At 49.8% G+C, this 25,224-nt stretch overlaps 1 protein-coding gene across 1 annotated transcript in view; it reads left to right on the top strand.

Annotated features, from left to right (window-relative positions):
- SCARA3 (scavenger receptor class A member 3) overlaps positions 1–19,602 on the top strand; it is a 28,704-nt gene extending 9,102 nt beyond the window's left edge. The window contains exons 4-6 of the mRNA XM_040625713.1: positions 2,057–2,155; positions 3,277–4,320; positions 17,749–19,602. Of these exons, the coding sequence (XP_040481647.1) occupies positions 2,057–2,155; positions 3,277–4,320; positions 17,749–18,200 (1,595 nt within the window). The 3' untranslated portion in view covers positions 18,201–19,602. The remainder of the gene's footprint in view (positions 1–2,056; positions 2,156–3,276; positions 4,321–17,748) is intronic.
- The last annotated feature ends 5,622 nt before the right edge of the window (positions 19,603–25,224 follow it).

Genomic DNA, 25,224 nt, shown 5'->3' with positions numbered 1-25,224 from the left:
GTGCAGATCCTGCTTTGCCAACCCTAGGTCTAGAACAATAATCTATGAACTTTTTTGACCGTGCACCCCATCAGTAAAAGGTTTGATTTAAAATGCATCAAAAAATTAGATGGGTTGATGAATAGATAAAAAGATAAAATGGAGATGTATAATAAAGTAAATACAGTAAAATGTTAATTATGGAATATAGACAGTAGATACACAACTGCCTACTGTACAAGTAGGATAGTCACTGTCCAAGCCTTGATTACTCTGTTTAAAAATTTTTATACTTAAATATTAGGAAAGAAAAAAAATGATAATCTCACACCTGTAAAATATACCTATTTATTTATAAATTATATATGTATACTTTTTTAGTATACATTACAAGACATAATTTTGAAAAGATGAGAAAAAATAAGATCTAAAAAGTAAGGAAAACAGTAAACAAATTCATATGTAATTACAAATCATGAAATGTACAGTAAAGAAATGAACAGGGTGAATTACATGAATGAGCCCTTGGGTATTGGCTTGGAGGTAGACTTTATAAAGCATTAGGATAGGAATCAAAGTCATTCATTATTTCTACACCTCTGTTTCCCCCATTTATATAAGCAATTATAATTTGGGGGAGGCTCAAATGGAATAATAAATACTATAAACTGTAGTGTAATATAATGGCATAGAGCTCTTCCTAGGATCTCTCAACATGTCACTGCTACTATTAAGTCTCAACAGCTCTGAGATGTACAATGTTAGTTAAAGCCCAGAGATTAAAAAAAAAAAAAAATGGAATCATGGAATTTTGGAGCTGAGAAGAATATTAGAAGTCATCTAGCTTCATACTTTCCTTTTACAGATGATTCAGTTGAGCTGCAGAAAGATTAACTGACTTCCCTGATGACACCCAACAAATTTGAGGCAAACATGGACCAGAAGTTGCATTCCCTAACTCTCTTGTTAGGACTATTTCCATCCCCCGCACTTACCTTCCTAGGCTCTGTGGGAAACATCTTGTCTACCCTGTCCTCTCCTCTCACTTCCCCACCCAGCCGGCATTTGCTAGAGAAAGCCAGGGATCCTGCTACTGCCCAGATGAGCTGTAACCTCTGGTCAGCACTGACCCCTGAGAAGCTGGTATAAGCTGGTAAAACTTTTCCTAGGGGTCACTTTGGAACCATGTGTCCAACTTCAAAAATATTAATACACTTTGACCCATTAATTCTATTTCAAGCAATTTATCCTAAGAGAATAACCATATACACACAACCATCGAATATAAGGATTATTTCTAGGAACAAGTGTTATTCATACTTACGTATCAAGTCTTATTTGTAGGCTCAGAAGTGTCCCCCAACCACAGAGGATTTTTATATAATTGCTGAGTCATTTATATAGCATATGATACAGACATTAAAAGTAATGGGAAAAAAAGGTAATGATCTTAAAGTGATTTAAACCTCAATAGAAAAATGTCCATGATATGATTCCAGTGAAGCAAAATGAAAGAAAATAGATGAGATATTCCAAACATTCCAGGTTACTGTTGTTTTCTAAAAGAGTATACATATATCTATGTAGCTACAGAATGGTTTTGGAGATAAGAGTCCAAGAGATACATAAGATATTGATGGCTATTATCTCTCAGTGGTAGGATTAAAAATATTTTTTATGTTCTTTTTGTATTTTTTTTCTATATTTTCCCTATTCTATTCTATCCTGTGGTCAGGTCCTAGTTTTAAAACGTGGAGGGGGCTGTATAGATACACACACACGCACACACACACATTCATATACATATATACACACAAGCATATAAACACTTAAGGGAGATATATAAAGAGGTATGGATCTATCTAGATCTATAGATAGATGTAAATCTCTATTTTTAAGGAATGCGTGACAAACTCTGGCCATGAGAAGCATCTTCCTTCCCCCCACTGAAAAGCTCCATAGAAGGGTGAATGGTTTTGGTTGCAGAAAGGCTCATAAAAATACCTTCTCAACAAATGACTGCTGTTTCTCTGAGCTAAGACCCTGCCCCAGTTTCTCATTTGTGTTTCCCATACAGTTTTCAGGAAAGTGGACTCTCTCTCAGAAGACATCTCCCTGGCCCAGGCCATTTATGATAAGAAGCTTATGTCTATGCAGGAAAATCTCCAGGGACTGGGTAAGTGTCCAGTGTCCAAATGTGCTCATGACTAAGAAGGAAGACCAGTATTAATGGGGGAATGGTGAGTGTTTCCTCCAGGCCCAGAATAGGGCAGCCTTCACCAACCTTCTAGGCACACAGGAAAGACAGCTATTGCTCCCTGCCTCCCTGTCCATTCAGAGAGGGCTGCTGTCCTGGGATTCACCCAGGTCTGGGGCCAGGGTTTCTGTGTGTGGTACAGATCTAGCCAGAGCCTGCAGATAGAAAAGGAACCTGTAGACACTGCATTCCTCAGTCATTCTCATGTATCTGAAATGATTATTATTTTTTAAAGATTTATCTATTATTTGAGAGAGAAAGAAAGTGCAGGTGCAAGCAGAGGGAGGGGCAGAGACAGAGAGAGAGACAAGCAGACTCCCTGCCCAACGCAGGGCTCGATCCCAGGACCCTGAGATCATAACCCAAGCCAAAATCAAGATTCAGAAGCTTAACCAACTGAGCCACCCAACCACCCAGAAATTATTTTTAAGATCTTCCAAAACCTCTTGATAAGTCTACCCTACCCTACCCTACCCTACCCTACCAGTCCATGATGCTATCTCCTGCTTCAACCAGGGACCTTCTCATTCTGAGACTGAGACAGAAGGAGCCATAATAGAAGGGGTAGAGGTGGCCTGCCCTGATGGAAAGAGAAAGTACTAGCTGAGTGATATATGGCAAGCTTCTTCTCTGCACCTCATTTCTCATCTGTCACAGGGAGAAATCTTCCCCACACCATCTTTTCCCCATAAGTTTATTGGTAACAAATATAAAAATATTTGGAGAAATTTTAAGATAAAGTGTAAATGGGTGGTTCTTGGCAATGTTAGAAAAGTTATGAAGATATATTCTCGAGAATTTGGTGGCTAGATAGAAAAAATGTCCCCAATTCTACATTTCAGGTCATAGTAAAGACATTTGGTAAAATAATATTTCATAGAGATGGTAAGGTTTTTCCAAAAAGGATTTCATACAGGCTTAGGATAGGAAGAGGGATCGGGAAGCCACTTGACAATTCATTACGCTCTGAAATATGTAAAGAAACAACTTTTGTCCCATGATCCTTCAGCAACTCAAAATGTTGTCCCTTTCCCCTGAAGATCTGAAAACCCCAAACAACTGTTCTTTCTGCCATGAGGCTGGGCAGCTGGAGCAAGAGATCAGAAAACTGCAGGAGGAGCTGGAGGGAATTCAGAAGATGCTTCTGGCCCAGGAAGTGCAGCTGGACCAGACCTCTCAGACCCATGAGCTGCTCTCCACCACCAGCAGTCAGATCTCCCAGGAGATGGGCAGTTGTTCCTTCTCTATCCACCAGGTCAACCAGTCTCTGGGGCTCTTTCTCGCCCAGGTGAGAGGCTGGCAGGCCACCACGGCTGGCCTGGACCTTTCTCTGAAGGACCTCACCCAGGACTGCTATGACGTCAAGGCTACCATCCACCAGATCAACTTCACTGTGGGGCAGACTTCAGAGTGTATCCACGGGATCCGGCGGAAGACTGACGAGGAGACCTTGACCCTCCAGAAGATTGTCACTGACTGGCAAAACTACACCCGGCTCTTCAGCAGCCTGCGCACCACCTCAGCCAAGACCGGAGAAGCAGTCAAGAACATCCAGGCCACCCTGGGGGTCTCCTCGCAGCGCATCAGTCAGAATGCCGAGAGCATGCACGACTTGGTGCTGCAGGTCATGGGCTTGCAGCTGCAGCTGGATAACATCTCATCCTTCCTGGACGACCACGAGGAGAACATGCACGATCTGCAGTACCACACCCGCTATGCCCAGAACCGCACGGTGGAGAGGTTCGAGACGCTAGAAGGACGCATGGCTTCGCACGAGATCGAGATCGGTACCATCTTCACCAACATCAATGCCACTGACAACCATGTGCACAGCATGCTCAAGTACCTGGACGACGTGCGGCTCTCCTGCACGCTGGGCTTCCACACCCACGCCGAGGAGCTCTACTACCTGAACAAGTCCGTCTCCCTCATGCTGGGCACCACGGACCTGCTCCGGGAGCGCTTCAGCCTGCTCAGTGCACGGCTGGACTTCAACGTCCGCAACCTCTCCATGATCGTAGAGGAGATGAAGGCTGTGGACACGCAGCATGGAGAAATCCTTCGCAACGTCACCATCCTGAGAGGTAAGAGCCAGACCTGGGCCACACCTGCTACGAGCACCCAGAGGGCTGTGGTGATCTTGCCCGACACAGAAGTACCTGGTTTCAGGCAAAAGTCCTTGTAGTTCATACAATCCTGTAGCAAATGCCTAGGGCAACTGGAAGCTTTAAAAAATGCAGTAGTCCCTCTTTTATCTGTGGTTTCAATTTTCTCCTAATGAGGTATCCTCAGAAGGTCAATAGTAGCGTAATGCTACGTCACAACGCCTGTGTCCTTCACCTTACTTCATCTCATCACTTAGGCATTTTATTACCTCAGGTCATTACAAGAAGGGTAAATGCAGTACCATAGGGTATTTTGAGAGAGAGAAAGACAACATTCACATAATGCCTAATTTATGTATTAAATTTTATCACAGGTAAGTATATATAGGAAAAAATAGGCTATGTAGGGGGGTCTTGGAACATATCCATCATGGGTAAGGGAGGACTACTGTACTTACAAACCTCTTTTGTGAAGGTGCTATGGTTCCTAATTTTGCCTGCCATACAAAACTGAATTTTCATATGTGGACTTGTTTGATAGGGTCCACACAGAGAAATAGGCAGACTTCACCTTGGAAACTCTGTTTTCTCATTTTCTCCCTTCCCACCTCATCACTGGGGCGCTCAGCCACCTGCTTCTTGGGATGCCCATCACTGTGATGCTCTGTTCTCTCAACTCACCCCTGCATTAGTCAGAGTTCTCCAGAAAAACAGAAACAATAAGAGAGAGAAAGAGATTATTTTAAAAATTGGCTTATATAATTAGGGAGGCTGACTAAGGCCAAAATCTGCTCAGCTGATGTCCCAGTTTGAGTTGGAAGGCCAGAAGCTGCTGTAGAACAGGAAGAGATGATGGGCCAGCTTGAAGGCCACCAGGCAGGAGAATTCTCTCTTACTTATGGGAGGGTCAGCCTTTTGGTCTATCCAGGCCTTCAACTGATTAGATGGGGCCCGCCACATTGGGCAGAGCAATCTGCTCTCCTCAGTACCAATTTAAATGTTAGTCTCATCTATAAACACCCCTACAGACACATTCAGAATAATGCTTGGCCAAATGTCTGGCCACTCTGCGGTCCAGTCAAGTTGACACATAAAATTAACCATCACAAATCAACTTGGTACCCAATATACATCTCCTTAAATCATACTTAATTCCCAAATGGAAATACTAACAAGGTTACAATTCTGCCTAATGCTCATGATGTGAGTGTCCTCTGTACAACCAAAACTGCACTAACCCCTTCCCCAGAAGAGAAGGTGAAGTCCCTGAGAAATATTTACTCTTCCCTTTGATATCTCATAATTTAAATACTATGACATAAAGTTAACAATATTTAAATACTGTGATATAAAGTCAATATAGTTTAGGTTTTATGTAAGGGGATAAAAGAGGGAAGAAAGCAAAAATAACTAGTGTATATATATATCTATATATTTAAAACACACCAAGGAGGGAATACTCTTGACAAGGAGTACATGGTCATAGCTGGTATTTATAACTTCCTCCTTCCACTACCCATCTGTATTTTCTTTACCCTCGGCAAGCACCTCAGTTGGTTGTTATTCTTTACCTGGTAGGGTGATTCAAACCTTCATTCTCAGTCTAGGGCCCTTCCTAGTTTGGATTGAGCTGTTGTAGTTTTCCACTGAATTTATTTCAGGGCATGGTAGCACCGAGAGACACCCTGCAGGATCTTCTGAATTCCGGACATGCTCTCTCTTACCTCCATTGCAGAGTAGTGGTCTAGTTTCTCCTTGGTAGTCAGGATCAGTCACCTCAGTCAGCACAGTAACTTCTTCTTTGCTTATTAATTCAGAGGCATGAGAAGCCCAAAGTGACTACGCAGCAGTCTTAACTTCCAGTTCAATGGAGTCATTGTTGTATCTCCTGGCAGAAACATTCCTTCCTTTGGAACTAAGATCTCTAAGCCAGCAGAGCATAAGGTTGTGGGAATAAGAAGCAAACATTTTGCTAGTGGGTCACTAGGGGTGACAGTGGGTGGTGTCTTTCCCATCGCCACCCCTTGATCCTAGGACCAGTGAATCCTGGCTATCAGAAAAACAGCACCATTGTATCCTGGACACTGATTCAGACCCTATAGAGCCCTGCAAGGTATGGCCACAGAGTTAGCACTGGAAGTGAGTCTTCAAAGGCCATTTCAATCTGCTGTCACACCAGCTGTTTCAAGATGGTGGAGACCATGGTAGCACCAGTGAATTCCATGATCATGGGCCCATTGTTGCACTTCGTATGCTGTAAAGTGATTTCCTTGATCAGAAGCAGTGCTACATTGGAATACCATGGAATACGATGATGGTGGATAATGCATTCCATATGGTTTTTTGGGGGCACAAGCACTTCATGCAGAGAAGGCAAATGCATAACCAGAGGAAGTTTCTATTTCAGCAGGAACAAAACATGGCCCTTCCATGATGGAAGTGGTCCAATGTGATTAACCTGCCACCAGGTAGCTAGTTGGCTGATCACCCTGTGGACTGTGGATTTGCTGGTGGTCTCTGCTGTTGGCAGTTTAGGCACTCAGCAGTAGCCATAGCCAGGTTGGCCTTGGTGACTGGAAGTCCATGTTGCTGACCCCATGCACAAAATCCATCCTTGCCATCATGGCCACTTTGTTCATGAGCCCATTGGGCAATGACAAGGGTGACTGGAGAAGAAGGCTGACCGATATCCCACAGAATAGGCCATGCTATATCCACTTGACTATTAGAATCCTCCTCTGTGGAGCTCACCCTTTGGAGAACATTAACAGAGGACACAAATGTCTTCACATTTTTTGCTCCTACAGAGAGGACTATTCACATACCTCTTCCCCAGATTTTCTTGTGACCAGTTTTCCAATTGCATTTCTGCTAAGTCCCTGACTATCCAGCCAAACCATTGGCCACAGCCCATGAAGCAGGTTATAATCACGCATCTGGCCATTTCTTCTGCCAAGCAAGCATGACACAGCCAGGTACACTGCCAGAAGTTCTGTCCACTGGGAAGATGTTCGGTCCCACTATCCTTCAGGGAAGTCCCAAAGAGGGGCTGTAAAGTTGCCGCTGTCCACTTTCAAGTGATGTCTGTGTATCATGCAGAACCAATGGTGAACTGGGCTAGAATCTTCTCTTCCTCTGTCAGCTGGTCATAGGGAAGGCCCCATAACACCATAGGTGTGGGCTGGGAGAGAAGAGGTAGTATAGTAGGAGTGGGGACCATGGGTATTTGGGCCATTTTATCCTGTAACTTATTTGTGCGTTCATGGCCTGCTCAAGCCTGATTACATATACACCACTTCCATTGGATGGTGGAATGTGGCTCTGTATGCCCAGCTTTATAATTTGGTGGGTCAGAAAGTACCCAGTGCAAGATGGGCAGCTCGGGTCTCATGGTAACTTGGTGGCCCATGGCTAGCATCTAGTCTCTACCCAAGCCCTATAACAGCCCAAGAGATGTTTCTCAAAAGGAGAGTAGTTATCCACAGAGGATGGCATGGCTTTGCTCCAAAATCCTAAGGGTCTATAGTGCAGTTCATTTATAAGGGTCTGCCAAAGGCCCCACTCAGCATCCCTATCTGCCACTGCCACTTTGAGCACCATTGGGTCTGCTGGATCATATGGCCCAAGTAGCAAAGCAGCTTACCCAGCAGCCCGACCTGTTGCAGAGCCTTCTCTTGTCCTGGGCCTCACTCAAAACTAGCACGTTTTCAGTTCACTCAGTAAATGGACTGGAGTAACACACCCAAGTGAGGAAGATGTATATGTTGCCTCCAAAATCCAAAGAGTCCCACTAGGTGTGCCTAGTGCAAGCCTTCTCTTGTCCTGGGCCTCACTCAAAACTAGCACGTTTTCAGTTCACTCAGTAAATGGACCGGAGTAACACACCCAAGTGAGGAAGATGTATATGTTGCCTCCAAAATCCAAAGAGTCCCACTAGGTGTGCCTGGTGCCAAAGAGTCCCACTAGGTGTGCACTAGTGCCTAGTGCCTATTCTTCACCTTAGAAGGGATATCTCAACATGTCACATCACTGGGCCACTAAAAATTTCACTGATGTAGAAGGCCCTTGAATTTTTTTTAAAATTTATTTGAGAGAGACAGAGAGAGACCCCAAGAGGTCACTTTTCCTGGGGATAGGGAAACTGTTTCCACTGTCAAAGATGATTCATAATAATTTAGGGGTCCCATGTCCCCAGTTCCATCAGGATCTTCCCACATATCTCCATTCCTTCCCAGGATCCCATTCCTTCCCAGTCAATGCCTTTACTTTAACAGTAGACACCCTGGGAAGCTGGGAATTCAATCTGCATTGCAATTCGGCCAGTCATAGGATGAGGTTGTATGTTAGATTTTTCAACAGTTTCATCCCTGTAGCTACAGGAGATAAGGGCGGACATAGAAGCTTGCATGTCATTTATGTGACACTTGAGCTGGGAATTTGAACCCCCTCAACCTTTTCTTTCCCCACTTTGTCCAGTAACATTAGGAGCAACCAATCTCATTATACTCGTTATTTTGACAAAAAATGTTCAAAGTATCATACACATGGTCACCCAGATCCTTGCCTCTCTTAAGTGGTTGATGAGGAGTCCCCCATACTTTTTATACCTCTATTGTCATATCGTGCCTTGGACTATTAGGCTCTCTGTACTACTAGAAATAAAGTCATTGGCATCTTTAAATCTTAGATTAGAGAGTCAATTCCAGAAACCCCAGATCAGTTTGGAAAACTCATCTTTAAAATTCTGTCCCTTTAGAATCACTCTTGGCACCAAAATCTGTATTAGTCAGGGTTCTCCAGAGAAACAGAACCAACCAACGGGATATATGTATATATATATGAGACCCAGGAGAGCTGATAGGGTAGTTGCAGTCTGAAGGCTGGCAGGCTCAAGACCCAGGGAGAGCCAATGTTTCAGTTCAAACTCAAAGGCAGGAGAGAGCTGATGTCCCTGTTTGAAGCAGTCAGGCAGGAGGAGTTCCTTCTTAGCCTTTCTTTCTACTAAGGCCTTCAACTGATTGAACGAGGCCAACCCACATTGGGGATTTACTCAGTCTACTGATTCAAATATTAATCTCACAGGCATACCTGGAATAACATTTGGCCAAATATCTGGGAACCCCATGGCTCAGTCAAGTTGACACATGAAATTAACCATCAGACCTGAGAAAAAGGAGGAATAAGTCAGGTATAGCAGGGTCAGCATGGATGAGCAGAAGACTTCCAGGTGGAGGGAGAGATACATACCAAGATCCTGGGGAAAGTGGATGGCATACACATTATCTCCTTTTATTCCCGGGATTCCTGAAACTGAACCCAAGAAGCCTTTACCAAGAACTGAGTACCACAGGAGGTCTAGCCAAGCTCACATAGCTATCAAGGAGTGGACACAGGATTCAAATTCAAGGCAGTTCAGATCCAAAGTTGCAAGCTGCCTCGAATGGCCTTCTCCAAAGTCACCTAAAACCCCGTTCCTCTAAAAGCACCCAAGCAAATGCAGCATGCTCCTCGGTGACCGTGCAGGCTGATCAACGTCATTGCTGTGGTCCACTCCTGTCTCTCGCCATCAGTTTCCCCAGCAAGCGGCTGACCTCCTCTTCCCCTCAGGGTGCCTCCATCCCCAGCTTACCCCTAGATTCCATATCGAAGGGCGGTTCCCTGGCCCACTCCTTCGATTCACTTGAAGTGCTCTACGGCTTCTGCTTATGAGAACTTCATCGTGGAGTAAGCATTGTATGAGCCCGCTCAGGCTGCTGTTGCAAAGTGCCACAGACTAGCAGGCTTCAAGAACAGAAATGTATCGTCTCACGGCTCTGGAGGCCAGGAGTCTGAGATCAAGGTGTACACAGGGTTGGTTCCTCCTGAGGGCTGTGAGGCTCTGTTCCAGACCTTGGCTTGTAGGTGGCTGGCTTCTCCCTGGGTCTCTTCATTTTCTCTCTGTGCATGTCTGTCTCTGTATTCAGTTTCCCCTTTTCATAAAGACACCAGTCATATTGGATTCGGGGTTACCTAGTGGCCACATTTAAAATTGATTCTGTGAGCACTCTGTCTCCAAGGAAGGTCATATTCCAAGGTACTGGGGGTTAGGACTTCAGAATATGAATTTTGAGAAGACACAATTCAATCCCTAACATTCTACTCCTTCACAGCAGTATACCCAACAGTTGTTCTCTTGGAAAAGAGTCCAAAAGACTCCTAATTGGGATTAATTTATACTAGGAACCTGGATGGCTATACTTAGGTTCCCCGGACCCTTCCTGAGGAAGAGTGTGTCTTAGTGGGAAGAATGTTCAACCTGAAAATATAACCAGTCTTGGCTCTAAAGAATAGAATTAGTTAGCCACTGAGATCTGGCAGTTCCAGAATTTATGGTTTACATTTGGGGGGGCCAACATCTGGGCCTGATAACCTAGGGAGCTCCAAGGAGGAAGGAGGGAGGTCTCCACGATCCCAGACGCTCTGCTCTCTCCGCAGATTTGGAACCAACCTTTCTGATTCTCATTTTGCTTTAACTATTTAGTCTTAAACCTGTATTGCCTTTATCTTATATCAGTGAGCATTTCTACGGCCACTAGGGTTCATTTTTTAATTTAATCTAAATTGGTGGTGTTGGGTGGGGGTAGGTCCTGTTGGCCTGTGGTCATATTTTTACAACAAAGCTAGGTACTGAGTGTTTCTTGGGTAACTGAAACCTGCCTGCAGTATTTCACCTAAAATAAGTATCTCTAGGATACAACCTCTAGGATGCATTTTTCCAGCAAAGACATTGTTAGGTCGTTCTTATGGTTCACGCTCTGGTAATTTTGTGTTTTCGTTGCATTGAGCCCAAGAACAAATGAAATATAAATCTTTCCCAATAGCAAAGCCCATTCACACGCTTTGTTTCATTTCAGCCTCACAACCACCTTTGTAGAGTAGACAAGATGACACTGGGGAGTTGGTGTCTTTATTTTACAGAAAGATGACCTGAGACTGGGCAAGGTTAAGGCATGAACTCGAGGTCACACTTGATTTTATTTTTTTTAATGATTTTTTATTATATTATGTTAGTCACCATACAGTACATCCTCGGTTTCCGATGTAAGGCTCGATGATTCATTAGTTGTCACACTTGATTTTAAATACTGACCCCTCATCATGGCTTTGAGATGCACACATCCAGTGTCCAGCCTGAAGACGGGACACCGAGAGCATGAGCTTGCAGATACCAAAAAGGACTTTCCACTCAGGTCCTGCCTAGGTGTAGGATGCGGGGCAGAGAATGAGAAGGGAGAGATGATACTCAAAGTGTTGGAGGGGAACCTCATTCTAAGTATAACCCAACAAGAGTCATGGGAATTTATATCTGCTTTTGTGCTAGTAATAGAAGAATTCTCATCAAAGGACCTCATCTTAGCTGGCGAGTAAGGTGGGACATTTGTTTCAGCCACATCCAACCCTTGGTTCAACCTCCGCACATCTGTCTACATTCCCCTTGGTTATTAAAGCAGCACAGATAAAAGCTTTCTCATTGGAGAGAAAATTTCAGGTACAAAATGTATACGCCTTCCTATAGGAACTTGTTTCTCATTCTTTCTCGCACAGACAAGGGTTGCCAGCCTCTCATGTTGGAGCTGGCAGTGAGGTCTCCTCTTGGCTGGAGCTGAGCTGCTCTCTAGAATACCGGGGGTGGGACAGCAGTGTGCTGACCGAAGGGCTGGACTCTTAAACGACATGGGAGAGGAGTCTGACTTTTAATTTGCTCTGAGTCTGTAAACAAAATCACTTAATCTTCCTAAGCCTCTGTTTTTTGTTTATATTCTTCATCTGTAAGTGAAAGGATAAGACCAACTGATCCTTGAGACCTCTTCTAGCTATGTTTGCTCAACAGAAAGCCTGTGATACTTCCGTAGTCTTTGTGCCTCTCATAGGGTAGTTCTGTCTTCCTACTCTAGGATGATTTCTGTGTCTGTGATAGACAGTGTCTGTGCTAGGACTGTTGCTTGGGATTGGAGACAGGAAACCATCATTGCTTATAAGCTGAGTGACCTTGGACAAGGCTCTTGGCTACTTTCAATTCAGTTTCCCTCATCCGCAAATAGGAGTATTAATACCTACCTTGCTTATAGCCTATGGGGTAGCCTTGAGTATCATTGTCAACAAGGAGTAGGAACAAGTTTTTGTAAACTATAAAAGGGTGCCCTAATTTCAGGGATGATTTTGAACCTGATTTGCTTTATGATGGGCTCCTTGTCTCACTCACCAAGTACCCAACAGAGTGCCTGCCCTTGGAAGGCACTCAGGAAACATTTGCTCAGTGAATGCATAATGAAAGCATAAACAAAGCTGGAAGCTGAGGGTGGGCAAGGAAGGTGACACTTGGCCTATTTCTTTCTTTTTTCTTTTTTTTTTTTAAGAGAGAGAGAGCGTGTGCTCGAGTGGGGAGGGCCAGAGGGAGAGATAGAATCTTAAGCAGGCTCCACGCCCAGTGCAGAGCCCCATGCGGGGCTCAATCTCAGCACCCTGACATCATGACCTGAGCTGAAATCAAGAGTCAGACACCTAACTGCCTGAGCCACCCAGGTGCTCTGACACTTGGCCTATTTCTGGCACACTCGTACGTACAGTGCGTGGTCCTGGAGGACTGTTTACGAGGGCCCCACCACCTTGTCGGTCCTGCACTCCAACTATTGTCTCCCCAGCACCACTGGATGAAGCTGAACGTTCTGTTCGACTTTTGTGCCCTGTGGTCCTGGCAGCAAATGCACACACAGTCTCCTTTCCTCCCGGATCTTGGCAGCCCTGAACGCCAGCCCCAGTGAAGCTGCTGAAAGCCCTGCTCAGCTTCTCAGCCTGACAGCCGCAGCCTTCTGTCTGGCTTCTCAGCTTCTCTGCCCACACGAACCACTAATCGACAAATGCCTTGAGAAGAAACGTGGCTAAGAAGGCCAGGCCTTAAGGGGTCTCCCTTCTCCCTGTGATTTTGGCCTTTGGTTTCTCTCCAAAGCCATCAGAAGGGTGTCTTGCTACTTGACCTGATGATTCGGATTGTTCTCCATGGGAAGTTTGGTCTGCTGCCATCTAGTGTGTCACAGAAGTAGAAGTCCATTGTCATTTTTCCCGTGTTCCTCCGGTAACAACAGTCAGTATCGACAGTCCCTGACTCAGGCCAACATATTCACTGAATAGAGGGAAGCCTGAGGTGCAAAGAGGGACAGAGACTTTCCCAGCCACCCAATTTGTTAATACCAGAGCTGGGACCCGAACCCAGGTCCCCCAAAGGCCAGGCCAGCATGCCTCCCATGGCACCAGTCTTACGAGAGACACCCCTTCTGTTTCGATGTCTTTCTGCCCTTGTAAGCTGGCCTGCTGCTTTGGACCATGAGATGGACTGTGGGCCCCTCCTGCCCACGCACTACCCCACCCATGGGTGGGCCGCGTTGGGTGCTGACAGACTCAGGGCTTCTGCTCACACACACACACTCCCCACCTCTTCCTCCGGGTTCCCAGTGCAGACCAGAAGCAGACCCCCTACTTGTCCCAGACATGCTGTCAGTTGTGGCTCTACCCTAATGGGCCGGGATGGCCTAATTATAGTCTCTGGCTTCCTGAGTAATTACGGGCCTCCCCAGAACTCCGTGGCACTCCGTGCCTCTCCCCCAACTCTGCACCTCAACCCATGCCGCTCCGTTTCCTCCTTTGCTTCAAATGTCCCCCCGCTGCCCAGAGCGGGATCCAGCCCTCCCCTCCTTTGCCTTTAGCCCCGCTGATACCAAGATCTGATTATAAGCTGCGTCGGGGGCACCCTGTCCTGCAAAGTGCCTCGGTCAGCCTCTGCCCACATTCCTGGCTCCTAAGCTAACCACTAAACTATGGTTGTTTACTTCCTCCCAGGCTAGACCCAGGTCCCGCCGGCCCTCCCCTCTGACTGCATGATTCATGGTTGGCCCAGGAGGGACTGGCAGACGCTCTGCTTACCTTCAGGTTTCCCTTCCCCGCTCCGTGTGTACCCTCCCCCTCCTCTGGGCAGCACCAGGCCAGAGGCCTGGCAGGGGGAGGCCAGGAGGGGCTGGGGGGGAGTGAGGAAAGGGCCAGGAGCCCCAGCCACGGTGTGATGAGGACCAGAGGTGGCAGGGTTGGGGGAAGGAGCATGGGTTTCCAAGCTTCAGGCCTGGCTTTGAATCCTGTCTCTACCCCTTCCTATTGATGACGTTGGGCGAGCCGCCAGCCTCTGCACCCCGTTCCTCCTCTGCAGACTGGGACAACAATCTCGGTGTGCAGTGCTGACACAGGAGACTCGGGAGACACATGTTCGCTGCTCTCATTGTCTTTCCCTTCTGCAAGAGAAGGCAGGTCACAGAGAAGTTAGAGAGAGAGCCAGGGGCTGGGAGTCGCAGGCACACCGACACAGGGCAGGCTCCGTCCTCTGGCCCCTGACGTGGGCAGCAAGGGAGGCCTGGTAAGTGGCCCCAAACGAGGCCACCCCACCTGATGTCTGCAAGGTGACTGTCTAGGACACCCTTCTGTGTTCTCAGAGATGGGGTCAGTGGGGACAGCCACGACTAGCGGTATGAAGAGGGAGGTGGCTCTTTTCCCTGAAGTCCTCCTTCCACGCTTGCTGGGGGCTGTCTCCCCCTGGGGCACTAAGGTGAGCACACACCTTCTACCCCGGGCACGTGGGCAGCTAGCCTTCCCCAGCCAGGGAAGCCGCCAGGAGCTTCCCCAGGAAGAAGAGGCTGCGAGAGCTGGTGGGAGGGGGGGCAGAAGAGAGGGCCTTTACCCTTTGCCTTGTCTCCCTCACTACTGGCATAGAGGCCCTTAGACGTCCTCGGCAAGAGCGGAGTGGACACCTGATGAAGATAGTGTCGAGGGAAGGATGGGGTCCTGGGGAGATTGAAGGGGCCCCTGTTGGACCTGAGGCTGCTCAGAGCAGGGCAACCTCATCCACAGGAGACTTCTCATGCTTTTCCTGAGTCGGGGCTAGAAATGGGGACTGTGGACCCACCCATCCAGGAACAAGAGTGGAACGCACAGCAGCGGTTGTAAGGAGAGAGGGTGAAGAACCAGGGAGCTGTGTCCCTGGAGGAGGCAGAGGCTGAGCCCAAAAAAGCAGGCCAGGGAGCAGGGACAGAGGCAGGAGGAGGGGTAGTGGCAGAGTGACAGGGGCCCTTCGGAACTGTCAAGGGCGACTCTCAATTTTAGAGATGAGACCTGAGCTCCAGAGTGGGCAAGAGCTTGCCCAGCGTCTCTCCAGGGCCCTCTGACTCCCATCCACTGCCCCCCCCACCTCCAGGGCCCTCTCCACTTCTAATGGCTCTGCTTTTCCAACCTCAGCTCGCTCAGGTGCCAAGGCCAGAGCTGGGTAGAAGACCGACGGGGCTGTGACTTTGCCAGCTCCAAGTATGTCCTGCCAGGCTGCAGGGGGCCGTCCCCACATGGGCCCCTCCCTGTACCAGGTTGCAGGGTGGGGTGAGGGGCTGGGGGAGGCCCACTGCAGACCAAAGAGCAGGTCCTGTCTCCTGGTTGCTCCCTGGCCAGGTCCCCTCCAGAGCCAGCCAGCCCCACCCATGCCCCCGCCAGCCCGATGATGGAATCCCCGCCCTTGCAGCTGGCAGGCCACGTGAGCCGAGCCCACACAGGGCCACATCCCCCTGGGTGGGGGGAAGTGGGCATGGGCAGGCGGGGGCAGGGAATGGCTGGAAGGTTTTTATTGGCCCTCGTGGGGCTGACTCTGTCTGGGCTCCAGTTTCCAGTTTAGATCCCAGTTTAGATCTTAGAAGAGGATGGTGTCACTGACACTCTGTTCCACAGAAACACTCTGGGAGGCAGACACGCAGGGAGCAGCAGGGGTGGGGGGCGTGGAGGGGGGAGTGAGGGTGGGCAGCAGGTAGCATCAGCTAGGACTCACAGCCCTGGCGTCTTCATTAGCTGGAGAGGAGGCCCTGGCGCAACAGACCTGGGTCACGGCCACTGGCAGGGCTCCCAGTTCCCAGCTGCAGGATCCCTTGTCCCCGAGAGGCCCACCTGGGTTCTGGTTTCCGCTCGGGGGCCCCTGAGGATACTGCTTCACCTCTCTGGGCTTTAGTTGCCTCCTCTGTGAAATGCAGGAATTGGACTGGCTCCCACCTCGCTCGAAAATGCTGGAAGTCTTTTGCAAGAGGAATGATGTAGCAGCCGAATTCTCAGGGAGAGCTGAGTCCGGGCATGAGAATTCATCCCCCAGGCCAGCCCTGGGGCCCACTGCTCCCACCACTCCTACCCAGTGTCCTTTGCAGAGACCAGTAAAGAAAGCCAGGTCTTTGCTGGGCCTTTCCTGCACGATCCTCACGAGGCCGGAGGGTCCTCTTTCTCTGCGCTCAGGGTATTGAGAGATGCCTTGGGCAGAGTGATAGCCACACTGTGCTTTGTGTCCTCAGGGCTGGTACCGCTCTGGGAGGTGGTGACTCTCAGGCCTACAGAGTCACAAGGATATTAAGGTCATCTGACCCCTGGCTTGGGAGCTAACCTGGGCTCTTTAAGGACAGACTACATCTACACCTCGGCATCTCTCCCAGGCACCAGGCTAGAGCCTGGTGGGGGGGGAGACAGGGGGGCCACAGTTGTGGGGGGACTCTCCCTGCCACGACCCAGGCTCCATGCCCAGGGTGGGGGATGGGAGCTGTGGCCTTCACTCTCTTCCTGGGGTTCCACAGTCTAGCGGGGCCCACCAGATAGGCACCGAGGGTTTGCTTTCACTGTACTGTGACTTCTTTTTCTACACATCACCTGAAAGATTCAGCAAGTAATAGCCTCAGGAGTTCAGAGAATAGGCTGGTGTAGTCAGGGTGGGCCTCCTAGAGGAGCTGCCCTTTCTCTGGGCTGTTGTGCCCGTGTACTCATCCTGGGAGGGGTCTGCTTCTCATGCCTCACTTTTTTGGTTTTCTGCCCCATGTCACCTGACTCCATCCCTGTCTGGTCCCAGATGCTTTCAGAGCCTGGGGTTGAGATGTCTGTGGGGCGGTGGGGGTTCTACCAAAGACCACGAGAAGGAGTAGAAGGCCAGGCTGGCCTCCAGACCCGGACAGAGAGTCCTGGACAGTCTTGGCCGTTTCCCAGAGCTGTCCAGCTCTCTCAGTTCCCATACTGAGCCCTGAAGTCGGAACAATGACTCATTGTGCACCTGCCTGGCATTTACAGGCCTTGTCTCAGAACCCCTGCCAGCGTGCAGGGGAGTCTTCTCATCCCCACCGCGCAAGTGGTCCAGCTGATTTAGAGGGGTCGCAGAATCAGCCCGAGCTCCCAGAGCCTGCAGCCGGCAGACCTGGCCTTGGTGTCTGGCTGACCCTCGGGCTCATCACTGTGGCCTGGGCACCGTGCCTAGTTCGTGGGAAAGCCTCAGGAGACCTGCTCCTTGTGCACTGACTTCTCCCCTCTTTTCTCTGACCCTAGGTGCCCCCGGCCCTCCAGGACCAAGAGGACTCAAAGGAGACATGGGCACGAAAGGGCCCGTTGGCAGCAGAGGACCAAAAGGAGACCCTGGCAGCTTGGGTCCCCCGGGACCCCAGGGGCCTCAGGGGCAGCCTGGAGACAAAGGACCTGTGGGAGAAAGGGGGCCGGTTGGCCTTCGAGGTTTCCCAGGCCTCAAAGGCTCAAAGGGCAGCTTTGGAAGTGGAGGCCCAAGAGGACAGCCAGGCCCCAAGGGGGACGTGGGGCCCCCAGGGCCAGAGGGTCCCCCAGGGTCTCCAGGGCCCTCAGGGCCTCAGGGAAAACCAGGGATTGCTGGGAAGACGGGATCACCGGGCCAGCGGGGGCCCATGGGGCTTAAGGGTGAACCAGGGATCCAGGGACCCCCTGGACTCCCAGGGCCTCCAGGCCCACCAGGAAGCCAGAGCCGCTACTAAGGGCCCCAGTCCCAGACACTGCTACACAGAACAGCGGGAAGGGCCTTGGGGCAGAACAAGCCCCCCAGAAAGCCACACCTACAGACGGTTGTGGTCCTTTGATCCCAAAGGGGCTTTCCCCCCGGCCTGCCCCTGCACAGTACTGACTATACCATAGAAAGTAGCCCCTCTCACACACACGCACACGCACACGCACACACACTTCTCTGCTGGCCAGGGAGCCAACCGGGTTTCCCTGGCTGGGCAGGAGGAGAGGGCAGGAGGAGACGCCCCCTCTCCTGTGACTGAGCCTGCCAGGGAGGTGGCTACCTTGGGAGGAAGGTCTTAAATCCATTTCTGAATTGCTGACCAACTCAGCTCTCCAGCATCTTCAGAACCAACCTAGCCAGCAGTTCGACTGAGAAGACCCGGGAAAACTTTTGCAGGGAATGTCGTTCAAGCTCTAGGGACAAGGTGGATTTGGCAACCAAAACACTCTCCTAACCATGGGAACAGAGTCCCGGGAGCGGCCCCTGCCTCACTCAGGCCAGAGGGACTCCACCTGTGCCACTGTCCTCGGGCTCTGGGCACCGTGCTCCCATGAGTTCAGCAACTTTTTCATGTCTCCAGAAAATTCCTCGCATCATCCTTGCTTCCTTCTCCCAGGAACATCCCAGCAGAAATCCAAGCAGGAGTCTCATCTGTGTGGGAAGGCTATCTAGGCCCTGGAACATTCTCCCAGAGTGGTGCCCAGCAGCTGGGAAGCTGGAGGAAGGAGGGGCAGAAGCCAGTGTGAAGAGGAGTGGTCACCGGGCTGTCTGTGGAGCTGGCTCCCTTGCTCTGTGCCAGGCCAGTCTGCTCCACTCCTGGGACGGGCCCCTCTGTGGTGGCTGACGGAGGGCCACGCCTGGTAACAGCAGCTCTCTCCTCCTGCACCCAGCTCTCCTGTCCACAGCAGCCTGCGTCCTCACCCTGCCATGACTCAGAATGGCCCGAGGCCTCTCTGCATGGCCAGCAAGACTGGACATGAGGAGAGAAGGGCCTGAATGTCCACAGGAGGCTCACTTTGACATCACCCCTCACCACCTCCAGCTTCCTGCGCACACGGGCAGAAAGGAGCCCTGGGAAGCTCCCCCAGCAAGGAGAAGGCGCCCACTGGCTAGACCCATTGCAAAGCTGCCCTCCTTTGTGTTCAACAGATTCCGACCACTCCTGGGCCGGGGGCACGGAGCTGTCTCCTCCCTGGCCCCAACTCAGACGCCAGCCCCTTTCCTCCTTCTGAAAGCCTTAATGCCACCTCCCTTCTCCTAATAGAAGTGCAACTGGTTTGCACTCCCGCCCGCCCCCACTGCCATGTAATCCCGTCTACATATGCTATCATGTGACATAGTATTACTGACTCAGTAAACAACTCTTTCCAGGAGGGAGGTGTCTTCTGGTCCTTTCGGACCAAGCAGGGGCATAATGCCTTCAGGGGCTCTGCCTCACCTGCCCTGGAGGGGAACCAGTGGACAAGGGGTCCCCTAGATATTCACTGTGGAGTTTGGGTCTCTCACCCTGCCCCTCCATCTAGAAACACTGAGCTCTGCCAGGAATTCACAGTGGTCCTATTGGGGCCAGGGACCAAGAGCATATGAAGGAATTACCCACAAAGAGCAGGAGCCCAGTGAGAAACAAGGCGAGCTGTCTTATTCTTGCAGCAGGCTAAAATGGGTCCTGGGCATCTGAGTGATACCTTCCTGAGGTTTCCCTCTTCTGCCTCTAAGACCGGCAGTTGAAAGAGAAAAGGAGGAAGAGACCAGGCTAGATCTTCCCCCAAAAGCCTGGCTCTCCAGGATCCACAGGAAACAGGACAGCCGGGTCCCCCATAAATCAGCCACACCTGCCCTAGGAGGCCGGGGTGTGTGAGAGAGCTCTGCCCTCAGAGGCTGGCTTGTAAAGCAAGGGTCTTAGTCCATGTGGGCTGCCATCACAGAATACCACAGACTGCCGACTTATAAACAACAGACATTTATTTCTCATCATTCTGGAAGCCAAAGATCCACGATCAAGGTGCTGACAGATTTAGGGTGTGGTGAGGCCGGGCTTCCTGGCTCGCAGATGGCTATATTCTCACTGTGCCCTCACCTGGCAGGAGGGGGGGGCTCTCTGGGGTCACTTTTATAAAATGCCATTCAGGAGGGCTCCACCCTCAAGACCTAAACACCTTCCAAAAGCTCCACCTCCTAATATCATCGCACTGGGGGTTAGGGTTTCAACATACACATTTTGGGGAGACACAAATATTCAGTCTACAGAGGGTAGCATAGTGCGCTCATTTGCTAGGAAAACATGGCCTCGTTTGTATTTCGTATTTTTGTATTTTTGTGTTATCTCCAGAGAAACAAAATCAATAGACTATACAGTGGCCCCCCGTTATCTGTGAAGGATGTGTTCCAAGACCCCCAGCGGATGCCCAAAACCACAGATAGTACTAAACCCTATATATATAGTATGCTTTTCCCCCCAAATATACATACCATGATAAAGTTTAATTTATAAATTAGGCACAGTTAAGAGGTTAACAACAACAATAATAAATAGAACAATTATAACAATATACTATAATAAAAGTTCTATGAATGTGGTCTCTTTTTCTCTCTCTCAAAATATCTTGTACTGTACTCACCCTTCTTCTTGTAGGGATGTGAGATGATAAAATGCCCACGTGATGGGATCAAGTGAGGTGAAGGATGTAGGCGTTATGACCTAAGTGTTGGGCTACTACTGACCTTCTTCCTGGGGGTCAGAAGGAGGGCCATCAGCTTCGGGACTGTGGTTGACAGTGGTAATTATAACCTTGGAAAGCAAAATCGCAGATAAGGGCAGACTACTGTATACATAGGTGTGTGCGTGTATACATATTGGGGCAGAAGTGGGGGAGGGACAGAGACATACAGAGACTGAGAAATCCCACGATCTTCCGCCCACAAGCTGCAGACCCAGGAGCATCAGTGGTGCAGTTCTAGTCTGAGTCCAAAGGCCTGGGAACCAAGAGAGTCAGTAGTGTAAATTCTAGACCTTCTAGACCAAGCCAGAAGACCCATGTCCGAGCTCACACAGCCAGGCAGAGATAGAATTCTCCCTTTCTTCACCTTTTTGTTCTACTCTCTCGCCCTCCACAGATGGGCCGATACCTACAGTTTTAGTGAAGGTGATATTCTTTACTCAATTTACCCATTCAAATGCAAATCTCTTCTGGAAACATCCTCACAGACACTGCTAGAAATAATGTTTAGCACAGAGGCCTTGTGCTGTGGGGCTCACCTCTAGGAGGGGAGGGTGGCACATAGTGAATGACTGGTCTCCACCTCAAGCAGCATGTGAGGCAGGCCAAGGGTGGGAGAGGAAGGGGGCCCTGGGGGCAAGTGTGGAAGGTGAGGCCGAGTAGGCCAGGGAAGGCATCACCCGTGGCACAGAGATGGTGGGCCTTGAAGGAGGCAGTAGGGACGATTCAGTGGTATCATTTTACAGCCTGGGTCCCCAAGAACTCCTCCAGGAAATTCCAGACATTCACTGTCCAGGGTAGGGTTGACGGCATGGCTGGTGGGGCCATGCTCCCCAGCACGAGCCCGGGGGTCCAGGGAGCTGGAGGAGCCCAAGCCTGAGGGCAAGCCCAAATGTCACAGAGTCAAGATCCAGAAAGTAGATCTGCGATCAATTCCAAGAAATGTATTGGGATCCAGAATGAGAGACAAGGCTGCAAGGATAAAAAACCAAGCGATTCGAGAATATAGAAGCAACCACATAAGAAAAACTCACGTGTCCTGGCCAGTGGTCTGGAAGGGGTTCAGCTTGATTCACAGGCAAGGACAAGGCAGGCACCCGGAGCCCACCTGGGTAGCCACACAGCCCCCCTCCGCCAGGTCCACACCTCCACTCTCCCTGGCCATGGAAGTCCTCTCGACCCTAGCAAGGAAGTTAGAGAGAAGGGGTTTATGATATGGACACAGCACGCAATATCAGGGCTACAGAGGCTGAACAGCCCGGCTTCGGGCTTGCTACGTGCCAGCATCCCAGGCTCCCGTCTTCACTGCAGAGGGTGACCTGTCTCTTACTTTCTCTCAGTGGCCACTGACCTCTCCTTCTACCAGCATCTTCCATTTGCATAAGGCACAGCTTAACAGGGCTATTGCTCTCCACCAAAGGACTCTCCTTCAATTTCTAATTCCCAACCCTAGGAGAACAATCGAATTGCTAACCCTGGGGCTCAGTCCAGGGTCTACCCCAATCCAGAGGGCTGGGACCACTCAGGGAAGGGGGTCATGTGGTAAAATTAAAGGCACGGGAACAAGATTGACTCTGAGCAAACCTGGCCATGAACTCTGTGGTTGGCAATAAAGGAATAAGAGAATCATAGCGACAATAATAACAGCAGACACCGGCGGAGAACTTACTATGCAGCAGAAGATCATTTTAAGGACTTTACGTATAATAACACATCTGATCCTCACTACGATTGATAATGTAGCTATTATGTCCATATGTACTGTTATTATTCCCACTTCACAGATGGGGAAACTGAGGTCTGGAGAGATTAACTTCCCAAAGTCACAAAGATGATGAGTCTTTAGACTTACGTCTATTGAAACTCAGCCCTGGGCGAGTTATCCTCTCTGTGCTTCTGTTCCCTTCCTGTAAAATGGGAGCTATAATTGTACCTACCTCCTGAGGTCATTGAGGGCATTAAGTAAGAGGATACTGTAAAGAACAAACAAAATTCAGCTGACTAAATTTGAAGATCTAATTGGCTTAATTAAATGATTCCTGAATCAGGCAGCACACCATCTGGCAAACAGAAGGGCACTCAGAGGAGCTGGACAAAATAGAGAGTTTTCATAGGAAGGGGGATGGGGCAAAAAATCATAAGCAAAAGAAAAGAAAGGATTATTTCAGGCAAAATCACCTTCCCACGGTGGGAAGGGCAGGGGGTTTTACTAAGCAGATTACCTCATCTTCCTTTGGGGAAGGGAGAAGACCCGTGTCCGCAGATGACCTCATTGGCGTTTATCAGAAAATTCCTGATTGACAGGTTGAGACTTACATTTCTGGGGGAGATTGAAACTGCAGTTAGGCTAGGTATTAAGCCCAGGTTTGATGACCTGCCGTGGTTCAAGTCCCGCCATTTGGGGCTCACGGTTTTCTTTATAACAACGCAGTTGGCCAGTTGCCTGGTACGTTAGCACCTGAGGCTGTCATGACAAAGTACCACAGGCTGGGTGGCTCAGCCAATAGAAATTAATTTCCTTAGGGTTCTGGAGGCTAAGAAGTCCAAGGGCAAGATGCCAGCTCTTCCTGGCTTGCTGCGTCCTCACCTGGTCCTGGGGTGGGAGGTGGGGAGAGAAGTGTCAGAGGGGGGAGAAAGGGAGTAAGCGAGAGTACCCTTTTCCTTTGCTTATAAGGCCACGGTCCTAACAGATTAGGGCCCCGCCATTATAACCTCCTTCAACCTCAGTTCCCTCCTAGGATCCTATCTCCAGATACAGTTGCACTGGGGGTTAGGGCGTCTGCATGTGCATTTTGTGTAGACACAATCCAGGGCGTGTACGTGGCAGTGGTGAGTATGCTATTAGCAGCCATAATCACGAGGGTCACTATACAGATCCGGAGCTTCCTGAATGGCGTTCGCCACTGTCCTCTGTAGGTGACCGGCCAGAACTCCAGCCCCTGCAACTCCCACTCCCACATTCTCTGCATTGTTAGATCCAAGATCGAGCTGGTGGATCACCAGGCTCGGCCTCTCTACTTTCCAAGACAGAAAGCAACGGCTGAGTGAGAGAGGTGAGGAGTTTGTCACCATCTGGGACTAGAACTCAGGTCTCTTGGGTCCTGGTCCTGCAACTTCTCCTATCTCAGATTGTGCTGCAACTCGACTTCTCGGGTCCCTTTGCTGTCGGTCACAACCCTTGAGCACCTCCTGATGCACATTCCCCAGAAGTACCGCCTGGTCCCTTTCTTTCATCAAATAGCTACTATTAATGTGACCCTTTATAGCGTCCAGCCCATTTTAGGTGCTGCTGGGAAGCCCAAGAACTGGCCGCAGGTGTCGGTGGGGAGGGCAGCTGGAACCATCGGGCGTGTAGCAAACACTCTGAATCAATACACTGTTCGATGCAAAACTGTGTGAGACGCACCCACCCGCTTCACAGTGGGATGACTGGCTGGGCTCCATGATGGAGCTCCTTCACGGGCATGGAAATGGCGCAGGTCATGCTTCCGCCCCACTGGGCCCTCCATTCATGGTGCAGCTGCAGGCTGACAAAGCCCTGCTCTGATTTTTGGTTTCTCTGCTAGGAAACAAAGAGAGCGGCTCAGTCTTGACATCCCGTCAAGAAGTCACCTGGAATGTGCCGGATCCTGCAACTCTAACCAAGTCTTCTTCCTCCCGCCCTGCTTGATTGCTTTCCTGGAACATGCTAGGGCTAAGGCATGACAGTCTGAACCCAGACGGAGAGGTGAGAGCCTGTGAGCTTTCAGTCACCCGATTAGAATCATGGCCTTTGCCATCAGGTTGTTTTAATCCCCACCAGATTTGCAAAGCCTTGAAGGAACTCCAGGGCTTCCTTCCAAGGAGAGCAAAGGGGCTTCCTGGAGGCCACAGGACTGGGATATGTCTAAACCCCCCCGGGCTTGCCCAGCATTCCCCAGCGAGGGTCGCCTCACTCCCCTCCAGCTGGGATAGGACATGGCCCTGAGCAGAGCCTCCAGACCTTCCTCTGGCCCCTCTTCGCTGGTCAGGGCTGAGCTGGCAATGTGTGTTGTGCCAGCCTGGGACACACCTGTCAAAACAGAGCCATAGGAGAGGCGAGCACGGAGCTGACAAACACGGCCTGACCACGCCGTGCTTCCCAGCAGGGCTGGGCTGGGCTGGGGAGGGCCGAGCCGGACACACAGGCAGGCTGCTCAGTGTGCAGCCTCCCAGGGGATGGCTTGACCTGCAGAAACACAGGTTGCTTGTTGTCCTTGCCATCACCTGTCCAGTCCTTCTGTTTTCTTTTGAACGCTT

The sequence above is a fragment of the Ursus maritimus genome, unplaced genomic scaffold (assembly GCF_017311325.1).
Source record: "Ursus maritimus isolate PB19 unplaced genomic scaffold, ASM1731132v1 scaffold_11, whole genome shotgun sequence".
Taxonomy (NCBI): Eukaryota; Metazoa; Chordata; class Mammalia; order Carnivora; family Ursidae; genus Ursus; species Ursus maritimus.
Note: the sequence above shows the minus strand (reverse complement) of the source record. Positions and strands in the feature narration are given on the sequence as shown.